This window comes from Paramormyrops kingsleyae, chromosome 9 (assembly GCF_048594095.1).
Source record: "Paramormyrops kingsleyae isolate MSU_618 chromosome 9, PKINGS_0.4, whole genome shotgun sequence".
Classification (NCBI taxonomy): domain Eukaryota; kingdom Metazoa; phylum Chordata; class Actinopteri; order Osteoglossiformes; family Mormyridae; genus Paramormyrops; species Paramormyrops kingsleyae.
Window position 1 is genome coordinate 24,899,662 of NC_132805.1, and position 16,358 is coordinate 24,916,019.

Here is a 16,358-nt window from a genome sequence, read left to right on the forward strand (position 1 = left end):
GGGCGGCGTGTTCTTTTCCCCTACGCCTCTTCTTCTTACGCCGACCGGGACCGGTAGGTGGGGGCGGAGTTACCTCCGTGCAGGCGAGTGGCTGGAGCCGCTTCTCCCTTACCCGGCGTATGAGCTGCTGCAGGAGGGAGCGCACTTCCGCCATTATGCGCTCTTCGGTGCGTGGGGTAACCTCCAGTAAGAGGGTCCAGCTCCGGTCTGCCAGGGCGTATAAGCCGGGGTCCTCCTGGATCTCCGGTAACTCTCGCCAATACGTCACCTCGTGCAGCAGGACGAGCCAGAAGTCTTCGTCCTGCTGCGGTGCGTCTTTCGGGAGATCCGTCATTCTGTCACGCTCGGAAGGTAGGCGAGTCGAGGAAGCAGGCGAGTCGAGGAAGCAGGCGAGAGCAGCCAGGAAGTCGGGTGAACGGAGTTTTATTGCTCGACAGACAGACAGGTAGGGACATCTACGGACACTACAATGACGGATCTGGGCAGACTCACTGAGACAAGGACTAAATACAAAAGACAAGCTACGGGTAACGAGCCACAGGTGAGAACAATCAGGGATGAACATGAGGTAATGAGGGGGCGTGGCACACATGAGGATCGTTCGGAGTGGATCGTGACACAATACATATCTGGACTGAATCAAACACCAGCATTTCGCTCAGTGAAAATACAGTGCTGTTGTGTTAGCGGAACAACTGGTATGAGTGAAAAGTGTGTGTGTTACCAACTCCTCAGTAAGGAATTTGCAAAAACTATGTCTCCTGAAACAATTTTTGGTCAGGACATCTTGAGTAAGAGAAAGCAAAAATTCAGAACATGGCACATTAGACTTATGCAAATAATAATCTGCCAGGGTCACCTCCCATCTGACCTAGCCTTTCGTGTCTCCTCCCCGTTTGGCCAGCAGATGTTGCTGGCCATCCTGTTCTTCCAGTTACAAAGTTCTTTGTGTGTTTCCCCAGCTCCCTGGATTGCTGTTTGGCACTATGTTGAGCATACAGATCCTAACTCTTCAGTTTTGTGTTCTAGTCCAACTACCCCTGTTTTTGTATTTATTAGATATTGTTCCCTAGTATTTCTTTTGTATTAGTTTTCTTGTCCTAGGTTTTCCCTGCTTGTGTTCTGTTTTGTTCCTTTCGGGTTTTGTTTAATTATCCAGTGTTTTATTCCCAGTTAATGTTTTCTAGTTTTTGGTATTTGTTAAGCTCTCTAGTTTCTGTCTTTAATTATATATTAGTTCCACTTGTTGCCCATTTTCTTGTGCCCGCCCTTGTTGATTGCTTCTCACCTGTCCTGTGTTATCTTGTTAGCCCTCTGTATTTAAGCACTTGATCCTACTCTGTTCCAGATGGAGTCATTGACTGTGTCTTTGGATGGTTCTGTGATGTAAGGTTCTGTTTTGCTATGTGTGCGGTCTTCCCTGCCGGTTCTCCTTATTACCATTTGCCCCTTGTAGGTCTTTTTGGTTGTTAGTTTGCTCTGTACTACCTCTTTAGTTTTGACCCCTCATGGTCTTCTGTTTGTAGTTTTCCAAGTGTTCTGGTTATCTGTAAATAAATAAACCTTCCTTCCCTGCCTGTACTATGCCCCAAGTCCGTGATGGAAACCCCAGAGTTCCTAACAATAACCTAATGCGTCTAATCCCGCTTCCTGTGGAATGCTTGTGTAGAGACTGGTAACATCCCTTGCACATAGGAACACCACCGAATACACTGCTTTAAAGTCATTCAATTTATGTAAAAAGTCAGAGGTGTCCTTAAGAAAAGAGGGCAGGCAATAGACCAAGTATTTAATACTATTTATTTCACACTTGGTTCAACAGTTTTTTTCATACACACAAACCGTGATTTCCCTTGATATAACACTGCACCCATGAGTGAAAAGGAGCAGGAAGAAGAAAATTGTTATTAAACCCTGCCCCTTATCTATATAATATTACAGGTAAGCACCCTTAACCAAGGAACACACTAGCATTTATCTACAAATCATAACTCAAACCACAACAAGAATACAATCTGCAATATACCACACCACATAATAATGAGAAATAAATAAATAAATAATCAAATAAATAAGTAAAAAAGCAGGCGAGTTGAGCCGGACCGACAGGTAAAGCGGGGCGTGACATAACCTCCCCCCAAAGGCGCGCCCGCAGGGCGCGCCCGAGAGGAGGCGACGGACGGGACAAGGGAACAGGACCTGAAAGACAAAAAGCAAAAACCATCAACGAGACCAGGGAAACAGGACCGAGACACAAAACAGAAACAGGGACGAGAAGAAGGACAGGACGCGACAGAGGACGGGGAACGCAGACAGGCAGAGAGAAAAAGGAGACACAAAGGGGACACCCACAGGCGACACGAAGGGGCCAGGAGTGCACAGAGGAGGAACAGAGGGACCAGGAACAAAGACAGGCGGGACGAAGGGAGGAGGAGCAGACAGAGGAGACCGGAACGGAAGGAGGACAAAGGGGAGCCCGAGGGAGCCCAGGCGGGCGACGGGCAGCGGCCGGAGGGGCCGCAGGCGAGAGGGAGAAGGGAACAGAAGGGGACCACCCAGGGGCCAAGGGAACGGGACGAGGGAGTGATGGAGGGGACACGGAGGGAGCAGGAGGGAACACCAGTGAAGGCAGGCAGGAGGGGGAAGCCGCGGCAGGCGGAGGCGCAGCCGAAGCCGGCGAAGGCGCCGTCCGACGCCAAGCCGGAGCAGGGGGGCCCGGAGGCGACCGACATGGAGCCGGAGGCGGGACCGAGGACCGGCACCGAGGATCCAGGGGGGGACCCGGCGGCGACCGCCGACCCCGAGGCGCAGGACCCGCAGGCAGCCACCGAGCCACAGCCAGGGGCCGAACGGGCGAGCCAGGGGGCAGGGCGGGCGGGACCCGGGCCCGACGCCTGTGTCCCCGTCCCTTACGGGACACTGACAGGTGGGGTCCTGGGGGGCGTCGGCCTTGCCGGGGTAATGGCGAGGGAGTCAGGGCCTCAGGCGGGGCAGCCAGAGCCGCGGGCATGGCCGCAGACGGGGCAGCCAGAGCTGCGGGCAGGACTGGGGAAGCGGCCTCAGGCAGGGCCGCGGGCATGTGTCCAGCAGGGGGCGCCTCGGTGGGCGTGGGTGCAGGCGGAGGCGGCACCGGGACCTCAGACGCAGCTGCTGGCCCCACCAGCACGTGGCCAACAGGGGGCGCCGCAGCAGGCACCACCAGCACGTGGCCAACAGGGGGCGCAACCGCGGCGTGCACCTCAGGTAGAACGGAGGCAGCTGCAGGCGTGCGACCTGCCGGGGCCGCCTGGGCAGGCGCCTCGGGCTTCCGGTCAGCAGGGGGCACCGCGGCGGGTGCCACCATCTCGCGGCCAGCAGGGGGCACCGCGGCGGGTGCCGCAGCCAGAGTGGTGGCAGCTGCAGGGACTGCAGGCAGAACAGGCGGGTCAGGTGGTGCCGCTGGCATAGCGGCGGCAGCTGCAGCAGGCAGGACAAGCAGGGCAAGCGGGTCAGGCAGGACAGGCGGGTCCGCTGGCAAAGCGGCGGAAGCTGCAGCAGGCGGTGCCGCGGGCAGAGCGGCGGCAGCTGCAGCAGGCAGGACAAGCAGGGCAAGCGGGTCAGGCAGGACAGGCGGGTCCGCTGGCAAAGCGGCGGAAGCTGCAGCAGGCGGTGCCGCGGGCAGAGCGGCGGCAGCTGCAGCAGGCAGGACAAGCAGGACCGGCGGGTCAGGCGGTGCCACGGGCATCGCGGCGGCAGCAGCAGGCAGCGCAGCCGCGGGCAGAGGGGCGGCAGCTGCAGCAGGGACCGCAGGCTGGGTAGGCGGGTCAGGCAGGACAGGCGATGCCGCTGGCAAGGCGGCGGCAGCTGCAGCGGGCGGTGCCGCGGGCAGAGCGGTGGCATCTGCAGCAGGCGGTGCCGCGGGCAGAGCGGCGGCATCAGCAGCAGGCAGCGCAGCCGCGGGCAGATCGGCGGCGGCAGCAGGCAGCGCAGCCGCGGGCAGAACCGGAGCATGCAGGTCCGGAGCTAGCAGGAGGGATGCCGAGCGCGTAGGCGCCTTCCCTTTACGGGCTTTGGGCACCCGGGGAATGCCGTCTCTTACGGCACGAATGCCGCCGTGCCCCAGACGCTCCGGCCGATAAAAATAAGCCTCCAACGGAGGCGGCTGCTCGCCGTGGAAGCTGGCTAGGCAGGCGGCGGCGGTGTCATCCCAGGCGGGGAGGAGAGAGCAGGCTCCCAGGTAGAGCGAGGGAGTCGCCTCCTGCTTTTCCTCCCCTCGCTCGGTGAGCCGGCGCTGTAGCCGACGGAGGCATTTCCGGGCTTTAGTCAGCGGGTAGTCCTGTCCTGGCGGGCGCTCCTTCTGGAGCAGGTCCCGGCCCCGGTTAGCCAGCTCCAGGGCTACCGGGTCCTCCTGGACCTCAGGCTGGGCTCGCCAGTACACGAAGTCTTGCAGGAGACCGAGCCGGTGGTGCTCGGTCTCCCGCGTCGTGTTGTTGGGGAGATTAGTCATTCTGTCACGCTCGCGGGTAGGGCGAGCAGGAAGCAGGCGAGCGTAGCCAGGTAGTCAGGGAAACGGGGTTTAATCGGAGGCAGACGTTCATTTTGTGTGTGTTACTTTAGCAGCATGTTTAGCCATGTTTACATTCAGTGACGGTGTGGTCATCTCTTTGTGTGTCTATGTTCTGTCAGCGTGTAACTTGATATGTTAAACAGGTCGAGTTATTGTTATACGAAGAGTCTGCTAGCTTCAGTCTAAAAGCCACAATTGCTGAAGTAGAATGTTTTTGTTTTTGGCTTTTTTGGAGTAATGAACATTGATTCCACTGTTACCACTTTATCTGTGTGTAATGCACAATCATTAGATCAGAAAGTATTTGCAGTTGGGTGGAAACCTTATATGTCTAAAACCATTCCTTTATTATTGTAATTATTGGTGAAAATATCTGATCTGCAAGCTCACAATGTGTTGAACTTATAGATCTGCTGCTATTTTCACAACTTATGTGTGACACTGCCCAGCAGCAATCTCCAATACTTATTGACCTAAATTAATTTGTTAAAAGACTATACTTCTTTTTTCTTTTTTTGACTAAAACTAGACTAAAACCTTTTTGAGTTTTTGTCGACTAAAACTGGACTAAAACTATCACATATAGAAGTGACTAAAATTTGACTAAAACTAATAAGCATTTTAGTCCAAAAGACTAAGACTAAGACTAAATCTAAGATGGTTGTCAAAAACAACACTGGTCATATTGAAAAATAGCATAATTCAAATACTAATGGACTGAACTTCTTATATTGTGTTACAGCAGATAAGCCTGGAAAGACAACAGCAATCTAATATTTTTGTTTCAACACAACAAAATGTGGATGTTAAAAATGGTCATTTTATTTAGAATATGATTTTATTTAGATATGACTTTGATACAATCAGGTATTTTATAATAAAATCTGACCTTCTACCAGTAATGTAATTATGATTAAAAATGGCAAGCTAGCTACAATAATCATCCAGATGGGTAATTAATAAGACATTAAATGACCAACTACAGTGATACCCAGACATTTATAATATGGTGACACTTTATTGACCCCTGTGGGCAAAGTCTCTTTTTGCCAACCCCCTCTTGCTCTCCATGACACACATGTAGATGAGAGCAAGCTCAGCTTTAAGGACAGCCACCTGCAGCAGTGCCCATGCAGCTGAGGGTTATGTCATTCTGCCAAAGCCAGAATTGAACCAGCAACCCTCCCCTCATAGCCACAAAAGGTTAGCCTGTTGACCTGCACACTGTGCCAAGAGAATGACCGGATGGAAATGAACTGGCATATTAAGAAGTAACTAAATGTAATGTGATTATTTTTTAAACAAGGGAGAATTAATTAGAATTATTATATCTGAATACATATATACCCTTTTCCTAATAACAATGACATACACATGATGGAGTGGCATAAACATGTTAGATATACTCAATATGCAGGAAATGAATTTATCGCAGGTGAGTACACTGTGTTACACTTCAGACTTTATAGCTCTCATCAGCACATTTTGTGCATCCTCAGCCAGCTCATTCAGGCAGCTGTTTAACATGGAGTAGGTGGTTCCATAGGAAATCCCACCAGCTGCTATGGATCCAAAAACAGGAATGTTGCTGATCAGGTACTCAAGAGCCATTAACCCACCTCCAGCTGCCTTGGTCAGCAGCTTAATGACCACATCAGCTGTTATCTCCTTATTAAGGGGAGATTTGAGAACCGATTTCAGTTCTTCAAAGGGTACATCTGTTCTGTCAGAGAGCTTTCTCAAAGAATCGTCATCTAGACCAAATGCCAAATAATATCTGGAGATCTCTTTGACCAAAATAGTCACATCAACAGCAACTGATAGGCCTGGGATGGGTATGGCAGCCACTGTGCCTGATAGTACGGCCATCTTCCAGATGTCTGCCTGCAAGGCTGCCTTCTTTTTCTCAATGATTTCTAGGGTCATATTGGGCAGGGACAACAGCAAGACATGCCTCTTGTGCTTGGGAAGCTCCTTCTCCATGGTCTCTTCAAGTAAAGGGAAATCATAGCCTCCCAATTCAAAGCTGGAAATCAGGAAGACTGTGGGAGAAGTTAAGCCCTGTTCCTGAAGGCCTGAAAGACAGGGGGGAAACAGGGAAACATGTCAAGCTGCTTCAAATTTCTTTAGAGCTCTAAAAAAAAAAAAAAAACAGAAAAACGTTTTACACCTAACCTCTGTAATCACTCTTACCATGTTTTGCCATGAATTATTCATTCTATCCTCTCCTACTTTTCTGTAAGGATTTTCATACACCTTACCTTTCATACAGTCATCTCGGATTGTTTTTAATGTCTTATCATGGTCAAAGGTTTTCTTTCTTTTTTCTGCACGGATATTCTCATCAATCTTGCAGCGCACAAAATAGAACCTCTTCTTCATTTTCTGGATCTCCATGGCCAGCTGTACGTTGCTGGACTTGAAACGCTCTGATGCAATGATGATGAAGAAATCATAGCGTTTAAATTCAACATCCTGAAGGTATGTGTCTGCTTTGAAGTTGTGGGTTCCGATTCCAGGTAGATCCCACAGCTGGACACTGGGATACTTTGGGTAAGGGTAAGATTTAGGCTCCATGGTAGTCTCCACTACACCAGTGGGGGCTGAATTGATTTCATCATCATCCCCAATCCCTCGGAAAGCATTAATAAAGCTGGACTTCCCAGAACCAGACTCTCCAGTGATTGCAATGTTCAGAGTAACATTATCCAGTTGTTTAAAATAGTCTTGAAACTTTTTAGCTGCTGTAGCCAAGCTGTTGTTCTCCATTGCCTCTCTGATATCTTGCACATCTTCATCAGTAATTATTTCAAATTCATCCATAGTGTTATGACAGATATTCAGGGACCCAAATGCAGTACAAGGAGCGTTTATTAAGGAGACTGGCAAACTTAAATGGATCTTGTTTCTTGGTTGGGGTAACAGAGCTGAATAAGTCGTAAGCCGGGAAAGTCAGTCCTACAGGAACATGAAGGACAGAAGGTCATCACACTGGGGAGGTCGGAAGAGATGGGGACTTGGTAGGACTAAGGTTCAGAAGGAAGGGCAGGTCAAGGGAAGACAAAGGAGATGAGAGAAGTGCTCAGTAAGTGACATTAGATCAATAATACCTCACACTGAATGCAATGATGAGTGAGCTTTTCTAGCTAAGAGTTCAGGTGTTGCCACTTTGGGGCAACCGATTAAGCCACATGTGCACATGGGACGTGACAAAGCTGATTTAATAAAAACAATAAAGTGTCATATAGCACATATGTTTTAATGTTCTTCTGTATAAAGCATCAATTTCAGTTCTGTGATCAATATAATCAATGAATGTATGTTTTACATGCGCGGGGTCACAGGGGGTCCAGAAAAATAGAATATATGTGCATTATAGTGCAGAGTGTTTTAAACATGATGTCTTTGTTATACTCAGCAGTTAAACTACATTATAACAAATTTTAGGACAAATAGTAACAACAATTCAGGAAAGAAGAATTCCAGCAATCCCAAAATGGCCATACAACAATGAGATCATCAGACCATGATGTAAATTTTATACATTATTGAAATACACTCACCTAAAGGATTATTAGGAACACCTGTTCAATTTCTCATTAATGCAATTATCTAATCAACCAATCACATGGCAGTTGCTTCAATGCATTTAGGGGTGTGGTCCTGGTCAAGACAATCTCCTGAACTCCAAACTGAATGTCAGAATGGGAAAGAAAGGTGATTTAAGCAATTTTGAGCGTGGCATGGTTGTTGGTGCCAGACGGGCCGGTCTGAGTATTTCACAATCTGCTCAGTTACTGGGATTTTCACGCACAACCATTTCTAGGGTTTACAAAGAATGGTGTGCAAAGGGAAAAACATCCAGTATGCGGCAGTCCTGTGGGCGAAAATGCCTTGTTGATGCTAGAGGTCAGAGGAGAATGGGCCGACTGATTCAAGCTGATAGAAGAGCAACTTTGACTGAAATAACCACTCGTTACAACCGAGGTATGCAGCAAAGCATTTGTGAAGCCACAACACCACAACCTTGAGGCGGATGGGCTACAACAGCAGAAGACCCCACCAGGTACCACTCATCTCCACTACAAATAGGAAAAAGAGGCTACAATTTGCACGAGTTCACCAAAATTGGACAGTTGAAGACTGGAAAAATGTTGCCTGGTCTGATGAGTCTCGATTTCTGTTGAGACATTCAAATGGTAGAGTCAGAATTTGGCGTAAACAGAATGAGAACATGGATCCATCATGCCTTGTTACCACTGTGCAGGCTGGTGGTGGTGGTGTAATGGTGTGGGGGATGTTTTCTTGGCACACTTTAGGCACCTTAGTGCCAATTGGGCATCGTTTAAATGCCACGGCCTACCTGAGCATTGTTTCTGACCATGTCCATCCCTTTATGACCACCATGTACCCATCCTCTGATGGCTACTTCCAGCAGGATAATGCACCATGTCACAAAGCTCGAATCATTTCAAATTGGTTTCTTGAACATGACAATGAGTTCACTGTACTAAAATGTCCCCCACAGTCACCAGATCTCAACCCAATAGAGCATCTTTGGGATGTGGTGGAACGGGAACTTCGTGCCCTGGATGTGCATCCCACAAATCTCCATCAACTGCAAGATGCTATCCTATCAATATGGGCCAACATTTCTAAAGAATGCTTTCAGCACCTTGTTGAATCAATGCCACATAGAATTAAGGCAGTTCTGAAGGCGAAAGGGGGTCAAACACCGTATTAATATGGTGTTCCTAATAATCCTTTAGGTGAGTGTATATCTGCTCAGTGTAGTGTGGAATGTCACTGATCTTAGTAAGGATTCTCTGTTTAAGAGAAGTGAATTCCTCATTACATAGCATGATCATGCTTAGTAAATTTGGTTTCTACCACCCATACAAGAGGAAGACAGAAAGAATATTTGTGTTACTAACACAACGATATACATTATTTTATTTGAATATTCCTTTATTATTCCGTTTTTTGTTTATCTATTTTCTTTCCAAAAATGTTTCTTTCTTGTTTGCATAATCTTAAATTAAGGTTAAATATTCTAGGACTGCAGATTTTGGGCTTGTTTAATGTAGTTGCTTATTTGAGGTTGCTCCTTATCTCCTGTTTCTCTCCAAAATACCTGCCCAATAAAGTGAAACAGTCAAGTTTGTCCTGTTTCAGTATCCCATTCCCTCTGCCCATCCAAACAAATTCAAACAAATCAAAATGGAGTTTCTTTAGCTAGTTTGCTAACAATGCCAAGAACTGTGTGGGAAGAATACAAGAAAAACACAAGTAAGAGTGGGAGAAAGAGTGGATTAAAACACTGGATTCAACCTCAAGTGGGGGATAAACATACATGAATCGAAGCACCATTTACATCAAAGAAGCTTCATGATATAGACACTGGGTGGAAAGTTCACTCTACATAAGCGACTATACTGAGCTATACAACACACACACACACATACACACACTAAGGTCTATAATTATATTTTCTATGGGGAAAACTCTAATCCCAACATGACGACCTTAACCTACCCAGCTCTAAACTTAACCATAAGTAACCAAACAAAATACAAGGCTTTTGGCATTTTTAGTTTTTTGATTGCATTCACAGATCTTCAATGAATTGTCCCCACAACATCAAAAGTACAGGTTTTTATTCCTGTTATGGAGAGCTGGAGCCAGGCCTGAAACCATATATAAAAACATATTTTTTATTTCAGCGGTCTCTTACAATGAAAACCTTCGCATGTACGCAGGACTATGGATACAGGTAGTTTTTTACAGAACGTTCAACATAATATGACCATAAATAAACAATCACGATTCAAAAACACTAACATACAGTTAGGTTTAGCGTGATTTTTTTTTTTACTTACCAAAGGCAACTTCAAATATCCTGTAGGACTACATTCAAGTCCTACACTAAAATGACATACTGTACAGTAGAAAACTTCAGTCTGATTCTAACATGTAACAACTTCTCTCTGTTCGTATAGGTTCTCTTTCTTGTTCCACCCATTTATCTCACAAACATTTTATGTAAAGTGAAACTGAAGCTTTTGAATTTCTCGTAAAAGTGCTACTTGTAACTGCAGGTGTGAGAAGCGTGGCCGAATGTTCCTGAAAATAATGCCCGCGTATTCACCACCTAATGGCTATTCAGACAACTAACACATTTTCTTACATAAAACTATACTAAATTATACAAATTAAAATACATAAAGTTTTGAAGACAACGCGTTCCAATTTGAATATGAGGAAATATTTCTCTAAATTTAAAGTATAACGTATAAATATGGCCTATTGTTTCTAGATCTATACAAGTGTTTCATATTTCAAACAGGTTTTTCTTTTCTTTATTAAAACCTCGGACATAAAGAAGTCCTGTAGTATCAGGGTCAAAGAAACAATATTCATTATAATAGGAAAAATACCATGAGAACAATGTCGCATTCAACTGAACAGGTAATAGCAGTGTTTCAGGTAACACTTTAATCTAGTAGTACATGCTAACTTGATGCATTAATTAACCAGTAACTAAGTGTTATTGTTACGTAATCAGAAATTCGTTCATCATTAATCGTGACCATTTATTTCATGCAAGAACTACAGTACTGTGCAAAAGTTTTTGGTAGTCAAAGAAAACGATGTTTAAATTATCTTTATATTGGTGTAAAACTATGCTATTATGCCTGTCAAAGTGTGTTAGCTTAGCCATTTCAAAACCTCTACTAAAATCACCCCATTAGTTCCAACAGCCATACAATACACACATGTATTTTTGACTTGACCACAAGTCAAATAGATAATAAATAACTGATTGTTTTTTTTTTAACTAATTAAGTTAATTAATTAGTGAGCTGGTGGTGAAATTTTATAAATACGTGGAATGGCTGGGGTGCCCCTGAGGAGAGGTTTGGGAACTGAAGCGGTGTTCATCTATAGCAATCCAACTAGATATCAGTAACTTTTTGGAGAACAGAAGAAATTTTTACTAGTTTTTGTTTCTCATGATTTGGATATGTTCTAATGTTAAGCTGTGTTCTTTTGTTCTGGGCAAATGTGCACTTATTACCCACATAAAGAGCTTTAAATATTTCTTTTGACTGCCTAATACTTTTGCACAGTACTGTATATTAGTTCATGATTTTTTTTGAGTAGTAACTGAGTACCTATGTTATTACATGACCCCTCAAGTAAAGTGTGACAATGTTTTAAAATCATGTATCAATTATTATAATGTATTAATTTCTATATTTCTTTGTTGTTTTTTATCTATCTATCTATCTATCTATCTATCTATCTATCTATCTGTCTATTTTTGCAAAAACATTTCATTCTTGTTTGCATACGCTTATTTTAAAATAAAATATTCTTGTATGTATCTACCAATCAGCGCTCATGGGAACAGTAGCGAACACCCAATCTGAAAAGAAAAGAAACACTGTGGATCAAAACTAATGATTATAAATAAACAGATGATACTGGTATGGAAGTAAATCCGTCTCATCACAATTTGAATTTTATATGCCACTGAAATTCTAACATTGAATATTTATGCATTGGAAATGTGCATCAGATTTTTTTGCCTCTGAATTACAGTCTTTATTTTCTATAATGCAGTTTCACTGCTATTTTTCCATGTTCACATATTCACGATAAAACAAATGCAGGGTTTAATGATACAAATTACAAAAACTCAAGTTTCAAAAATTCAAAGAGAACATTTCAAAGTTGCTCAGTGGCATATAAAATTCAAATTGTGATGAGACAGATTTATTTCCATAACTGGTCTCTGGGCAGCCTCAAACCCCCAACAACAGGGTCACCGTTTCTGTGCCATACATTCAGTCCACTGACCTAAGCAGAAGTTGAAGAAACATACAAAACACACTAGGGCTTAGACACCATGGGGCTGAAAGGCAAATCACAGGGAAGAGGACAGAATGGCCAGTGTAAGCGCAGAAATCGATGTCTAAGTTTTATATGTATAGGTTAATTAATAGGGGAAACCCTCGCAAGTAATGAGGGGAACATAAATGAGTTTGCTGTTGTTACACGGAGGTTTTTTTCGGGGGGGGCGGTAGCGGCACAGCAGTCCGCTTGTAACCTCCAGAGAAAGCAGCGTTATTAAAAATACCACCGAAGTGGTTAATTAAGCGAGTCCCTTGTGTTTAATCCACCTCCCGCGAGCCAAAGACCCCGTCCTCCGGGTGAGTTCCATTTTAAATACCCGAGACCATTACCAACAACTTTTTAAGTTTACACCAGCAACACCTGCTGGCCAAACGGGGAGGGAACACAAAGGAGCAGGGTCTGACGGGCGCCGACCCTGACAGGGGATAAACATGAATCAAACGCAGCACTGATTACGTGAAAGAGGCTTACGGACATTCACCATATAGACATTGGAAGGAATGTTCAGTTTACATAAGCGATTATTGTAGCTTATACTACAGACACACACATAGAAACACAGAACTTTGCTTGTGCTACTAATGAAATATTTCTCCCTGACATATTCTTTTACACTAGAAATATCTTGTACTAATTTGAGTTTATGTATAACATGGATAAATGTAGGCAGTCCAACGGTAACGAATATGTCAGAAAACTAAAGGGTAAATTAATGCTTGAATAGTATATAAACTTAGCACTGATGTACCGTTTTTCCTGTTGCAAAGCAGGGAATTTCTTCTCAATATACAATTATACAACTGCCCCCCCCCCCCAATTAAATAAGTAAATAAATAAATCTTCCCGGTCTACCATGCTACGGAGAGCTGGAGCCGAGCTGACACTACCTTTGGAGATTTCGCGGGTACGCAGGAGGTTTTACCGAACGTACAACAACATATATATGGCCATAAGCGTCATTAAGAAAACTAAATTACAGAAGAAACCAAATTAAAAATACCAAGGGGGTTGTTTTGAAAAACCGCAATATTCCAGCCGTGTATGAGTGAATGAAGGTTTGGCGTGAATTTTTTTTTAACTTACCAAAGGCAAGTTCAAATATCCTTCAGGACTAGATTCGAGTAGACACTAGTAAAATGACACAGAAAAAAATCAGTCTAATTCTAACATGTAACTCTTTTCGTATAGTTTCTGTTGCTTGTTCTACATATTTATGTCAGTAGCGTTTCTATAGCAAACTGAAAAAGAAGCTTTCGAATGTCTCGTAAAAGTGTTATACTTACATATACCTGCTAGTACGTACGAGAAGCGTGGCCAAATCTATTGGAAAATACTGCCGCGTATTCACCACCTAATGGCTATTTAGACTATTAATACACAGAGTTTTGAAGACAACGCCTTCCAATTTGAATATAAGGAAGCAGCGTAGAATCTAATTGTAGCTCATTCAGAACCGATTTTAGGGAGTGTCGGGGCCCTGGGTAAAGAAGCTGCATGGAGCCATCCAACTATCCCTCCCCCAGCATTGTAAACTTTATTACCTTTGTTTTACTGTGAACTGTAAATTTAAAAATATCAACAAAGATAATTTAATAAACACAAGACCTGTATTTTTAGTTCTGTTAAAATCAGAATACACAAATAAACCAGATTTGTCCCTGCAATGTACAGTTTAATCGGGGGGCCTGAGCTGACTCTGACTCTGCATATGGATTATAGATCTATATGTGTTTATTATTTCAATCAAGATTTCTTTTCTTTATTAAATCCTCAACATACAGAGGTCCTGCAGTGTCATGCGCAAAGAATATTTGTTCCTTATTAAAGGAAAAATAACAACAGAAGAATCCACTGCATTCAACTGCAGATAGTATTTAGGTAACACATTAATAGTACACGCTTACTTAATGCATTAATTAACCAGTAACTGAGTGTTAGTTACGTACTGATTCCATGTTCGTTCATCGTTAATTAATGATGAGTTCATGACAGTTCATTTATGTACAGGAACTGCATTATTTCGTGTTTTTAAATCATTTGTGATCTGTCTGGACAAGAAATTTATAAAGGGGAAGGGGGCAGTCAGAAAACTATTTTATTCCCATTTCTTTTTTCTTTTTTTTCTGAAATTCCATAAAAAATTTTGGTCACAAAAAAGAAAGCTGCTTATTTGATTAAAAAAGAAGGAAAACCTATCCGTTTAGTCACTGGGAAAAAAGTTAAATAGCGGAAATAAATGTTAATTGAAACAGAACCGGATGTGGTGCCCTAGACAAGCATTACTGCCGGTGCCCCCTGTCTAAGGCAGAAATAAAAACAAACAAACGAACAAACAATAAATAAATACTAATCAAAGCCTATATTCACACTAAAAGCCTAGGTGCTCAATTAGGACTTTCTGCTGAGATCCAATTTTTTGTTTGCCTATTCAAAGTGTTTTTTAAATGTAGCCAGTATCAGAATCCATTGTGAACTGGTCAGGTACTGAACTGGCCAGGATGTGCATTTGCAAAAGGACAATGATAAGGAAGTTTATTTGCAGAAGTACATCAGAATTCTTCGCTTCACCTACGTCATCTTGCTGTCCATAACTTGGGGGTCACAGCACAAGGTCATTCAATGTGTGACACCCTGGAGCTGGGTTTAAGAGCCTTGCTCAAGGGGCCCATAGACATGTAATTATTTCACCGAGGCTGGGACTCGAATCAGTGTTTTTTTGATCACAGGCCCAGAGACTTACCCAGCTGAGCTACTAACATGCAGCACGGCAAGTTGGTGGCAGGAATACAATGTAAAAAGCAATTTTGACTTTTATTTGTTTCAGGGTACTATTTTGAGTATACTTAACTTGACTGCACTGAAGATGTTATGCACTGTAAAAAATGTTGTTTCAACTAAAAAAAATGGTACTATGTTGTCTTAAAATTTTAAGTTATAATAACTTAAATTTGGCCACCTTATAATCACCGGTGTTATAAATGTGAATAAAATTTATGGTGCCAGCCTTGGGGAAAATCATTAAACTGTTAAACAGTTGTACACTGTAAAAAATTGCTGTAATGTTTACAGTAAATTTTTACAGTAAAGTATTGTTTCATGGTTTTACAGTATTACATTGTAAAACGCAATGCATCCTGGGCCATTAGATGGTTACAAAGCTTTACTGCTTATTTCACAGTAAAGTATTAGCACGGAAAACAGGCGGCACGTATTTTCTTTGGGTAAAGTGAAAACCGAGGTTTACTGTATACTGTATTTGCCACGAGAGACCAGGGAGGGAGTGAGTGATGGCTGGCGTTGGAGATAGTGATTTTGAATTAACATTAATGTAAGTGTTAACGGAGGTTTTACTACACATTTTCTCCGAGAAACCAGGTGAAATATAGTTCGAATGAACGTTAATGTAGGTGTGTACTGCTAGTTTACTAAATATTCGCACTGAGAAACCAGGCAGGAGTGAGTGATGGCTGGCGCTGGAGAATGCTGTTTGAATCAACGCTAATCTTAACACAATGAAGTATAAAGCTTTTCTGCTAGTTCTAAGCACTGCTACTTTTTTTTCTTTTACAAACAATCGTAAAATCGTAAATATTACTTTCCAGTAATCACTTTTATTTTGAATTTTGTTAGTTTCACGTTGTTAAAATGATGAACTTATAGTAAGTGAAATAATATCTTAATTGCAGTATTATGATTTATTTCGAAAATCAATTCATTAATAAGTAGTGGTGCGGTTACAACATTAGCCCGACCAACAGTTAACATACTTGAGTGGTTTAGACTGCTACTACTGTATATTAACCCCATGTCTGTTTTACTTGCCTATACTGTAGCTGAGTTATAGTTGTTACTGTTAACTGTTAAAAATTACATGGACCTTTACTGAGCACCT

The 16,358-nt window shown here is 43.4% G+C and overlaps 1 protein-coding gene across 3 annotated transcripts; it reads right to left on the bottom strand.

Moving 5' to 3' along the window:
* Positions 1 to 5,365: 5,365 nt before the first annotated feature.
* On the bottom strand, positions 5,366 to 13,833 carry LOC111848759 (interferon-inducible GTPase 5-like). Of its 3 annotated transcripts, none has more exons than XM_072716602.1 (4): positions 13,750 to 13,833; positions 13,550 to 13,594; positions 6,808 to 7,504; positions 5,366 to 6,621 (listed from the first exon to the last, which is right to left on the bottom strand). In XM_072716602.1, exons 3-4 carry the CDS (start codon positions 7,367 to 7,369, stop codon positions 5,996 to 5,998), a joined length of 1,188 nt encoding a protein of 395 aa, XP_072572703.1. In that variant the 5' UTR covers positions 7,370 to 7,504; positions 13,550 to 13,594; positions 13,750 to 13,833; the 3' UTR covers positions 5,366 to 5,995. The 3 variants fall into 3 exon arrangements, with proteins under 3 accessions (XP_072572703.1, XP_023676762.2, XP_023676770.2); XM_023820994.2 differs by having other exon boundaries at positions 6,808 to 7,572; XM_023821002.2 differs by lacking the exon at positions 13,550 to 13,594 and having other exon boundaries at positions 6,808 to 7,572; positions 13,750 to 13,806.
* Positions 13,834 to 16,358: the final 2,525 nt, after the last annotated feature.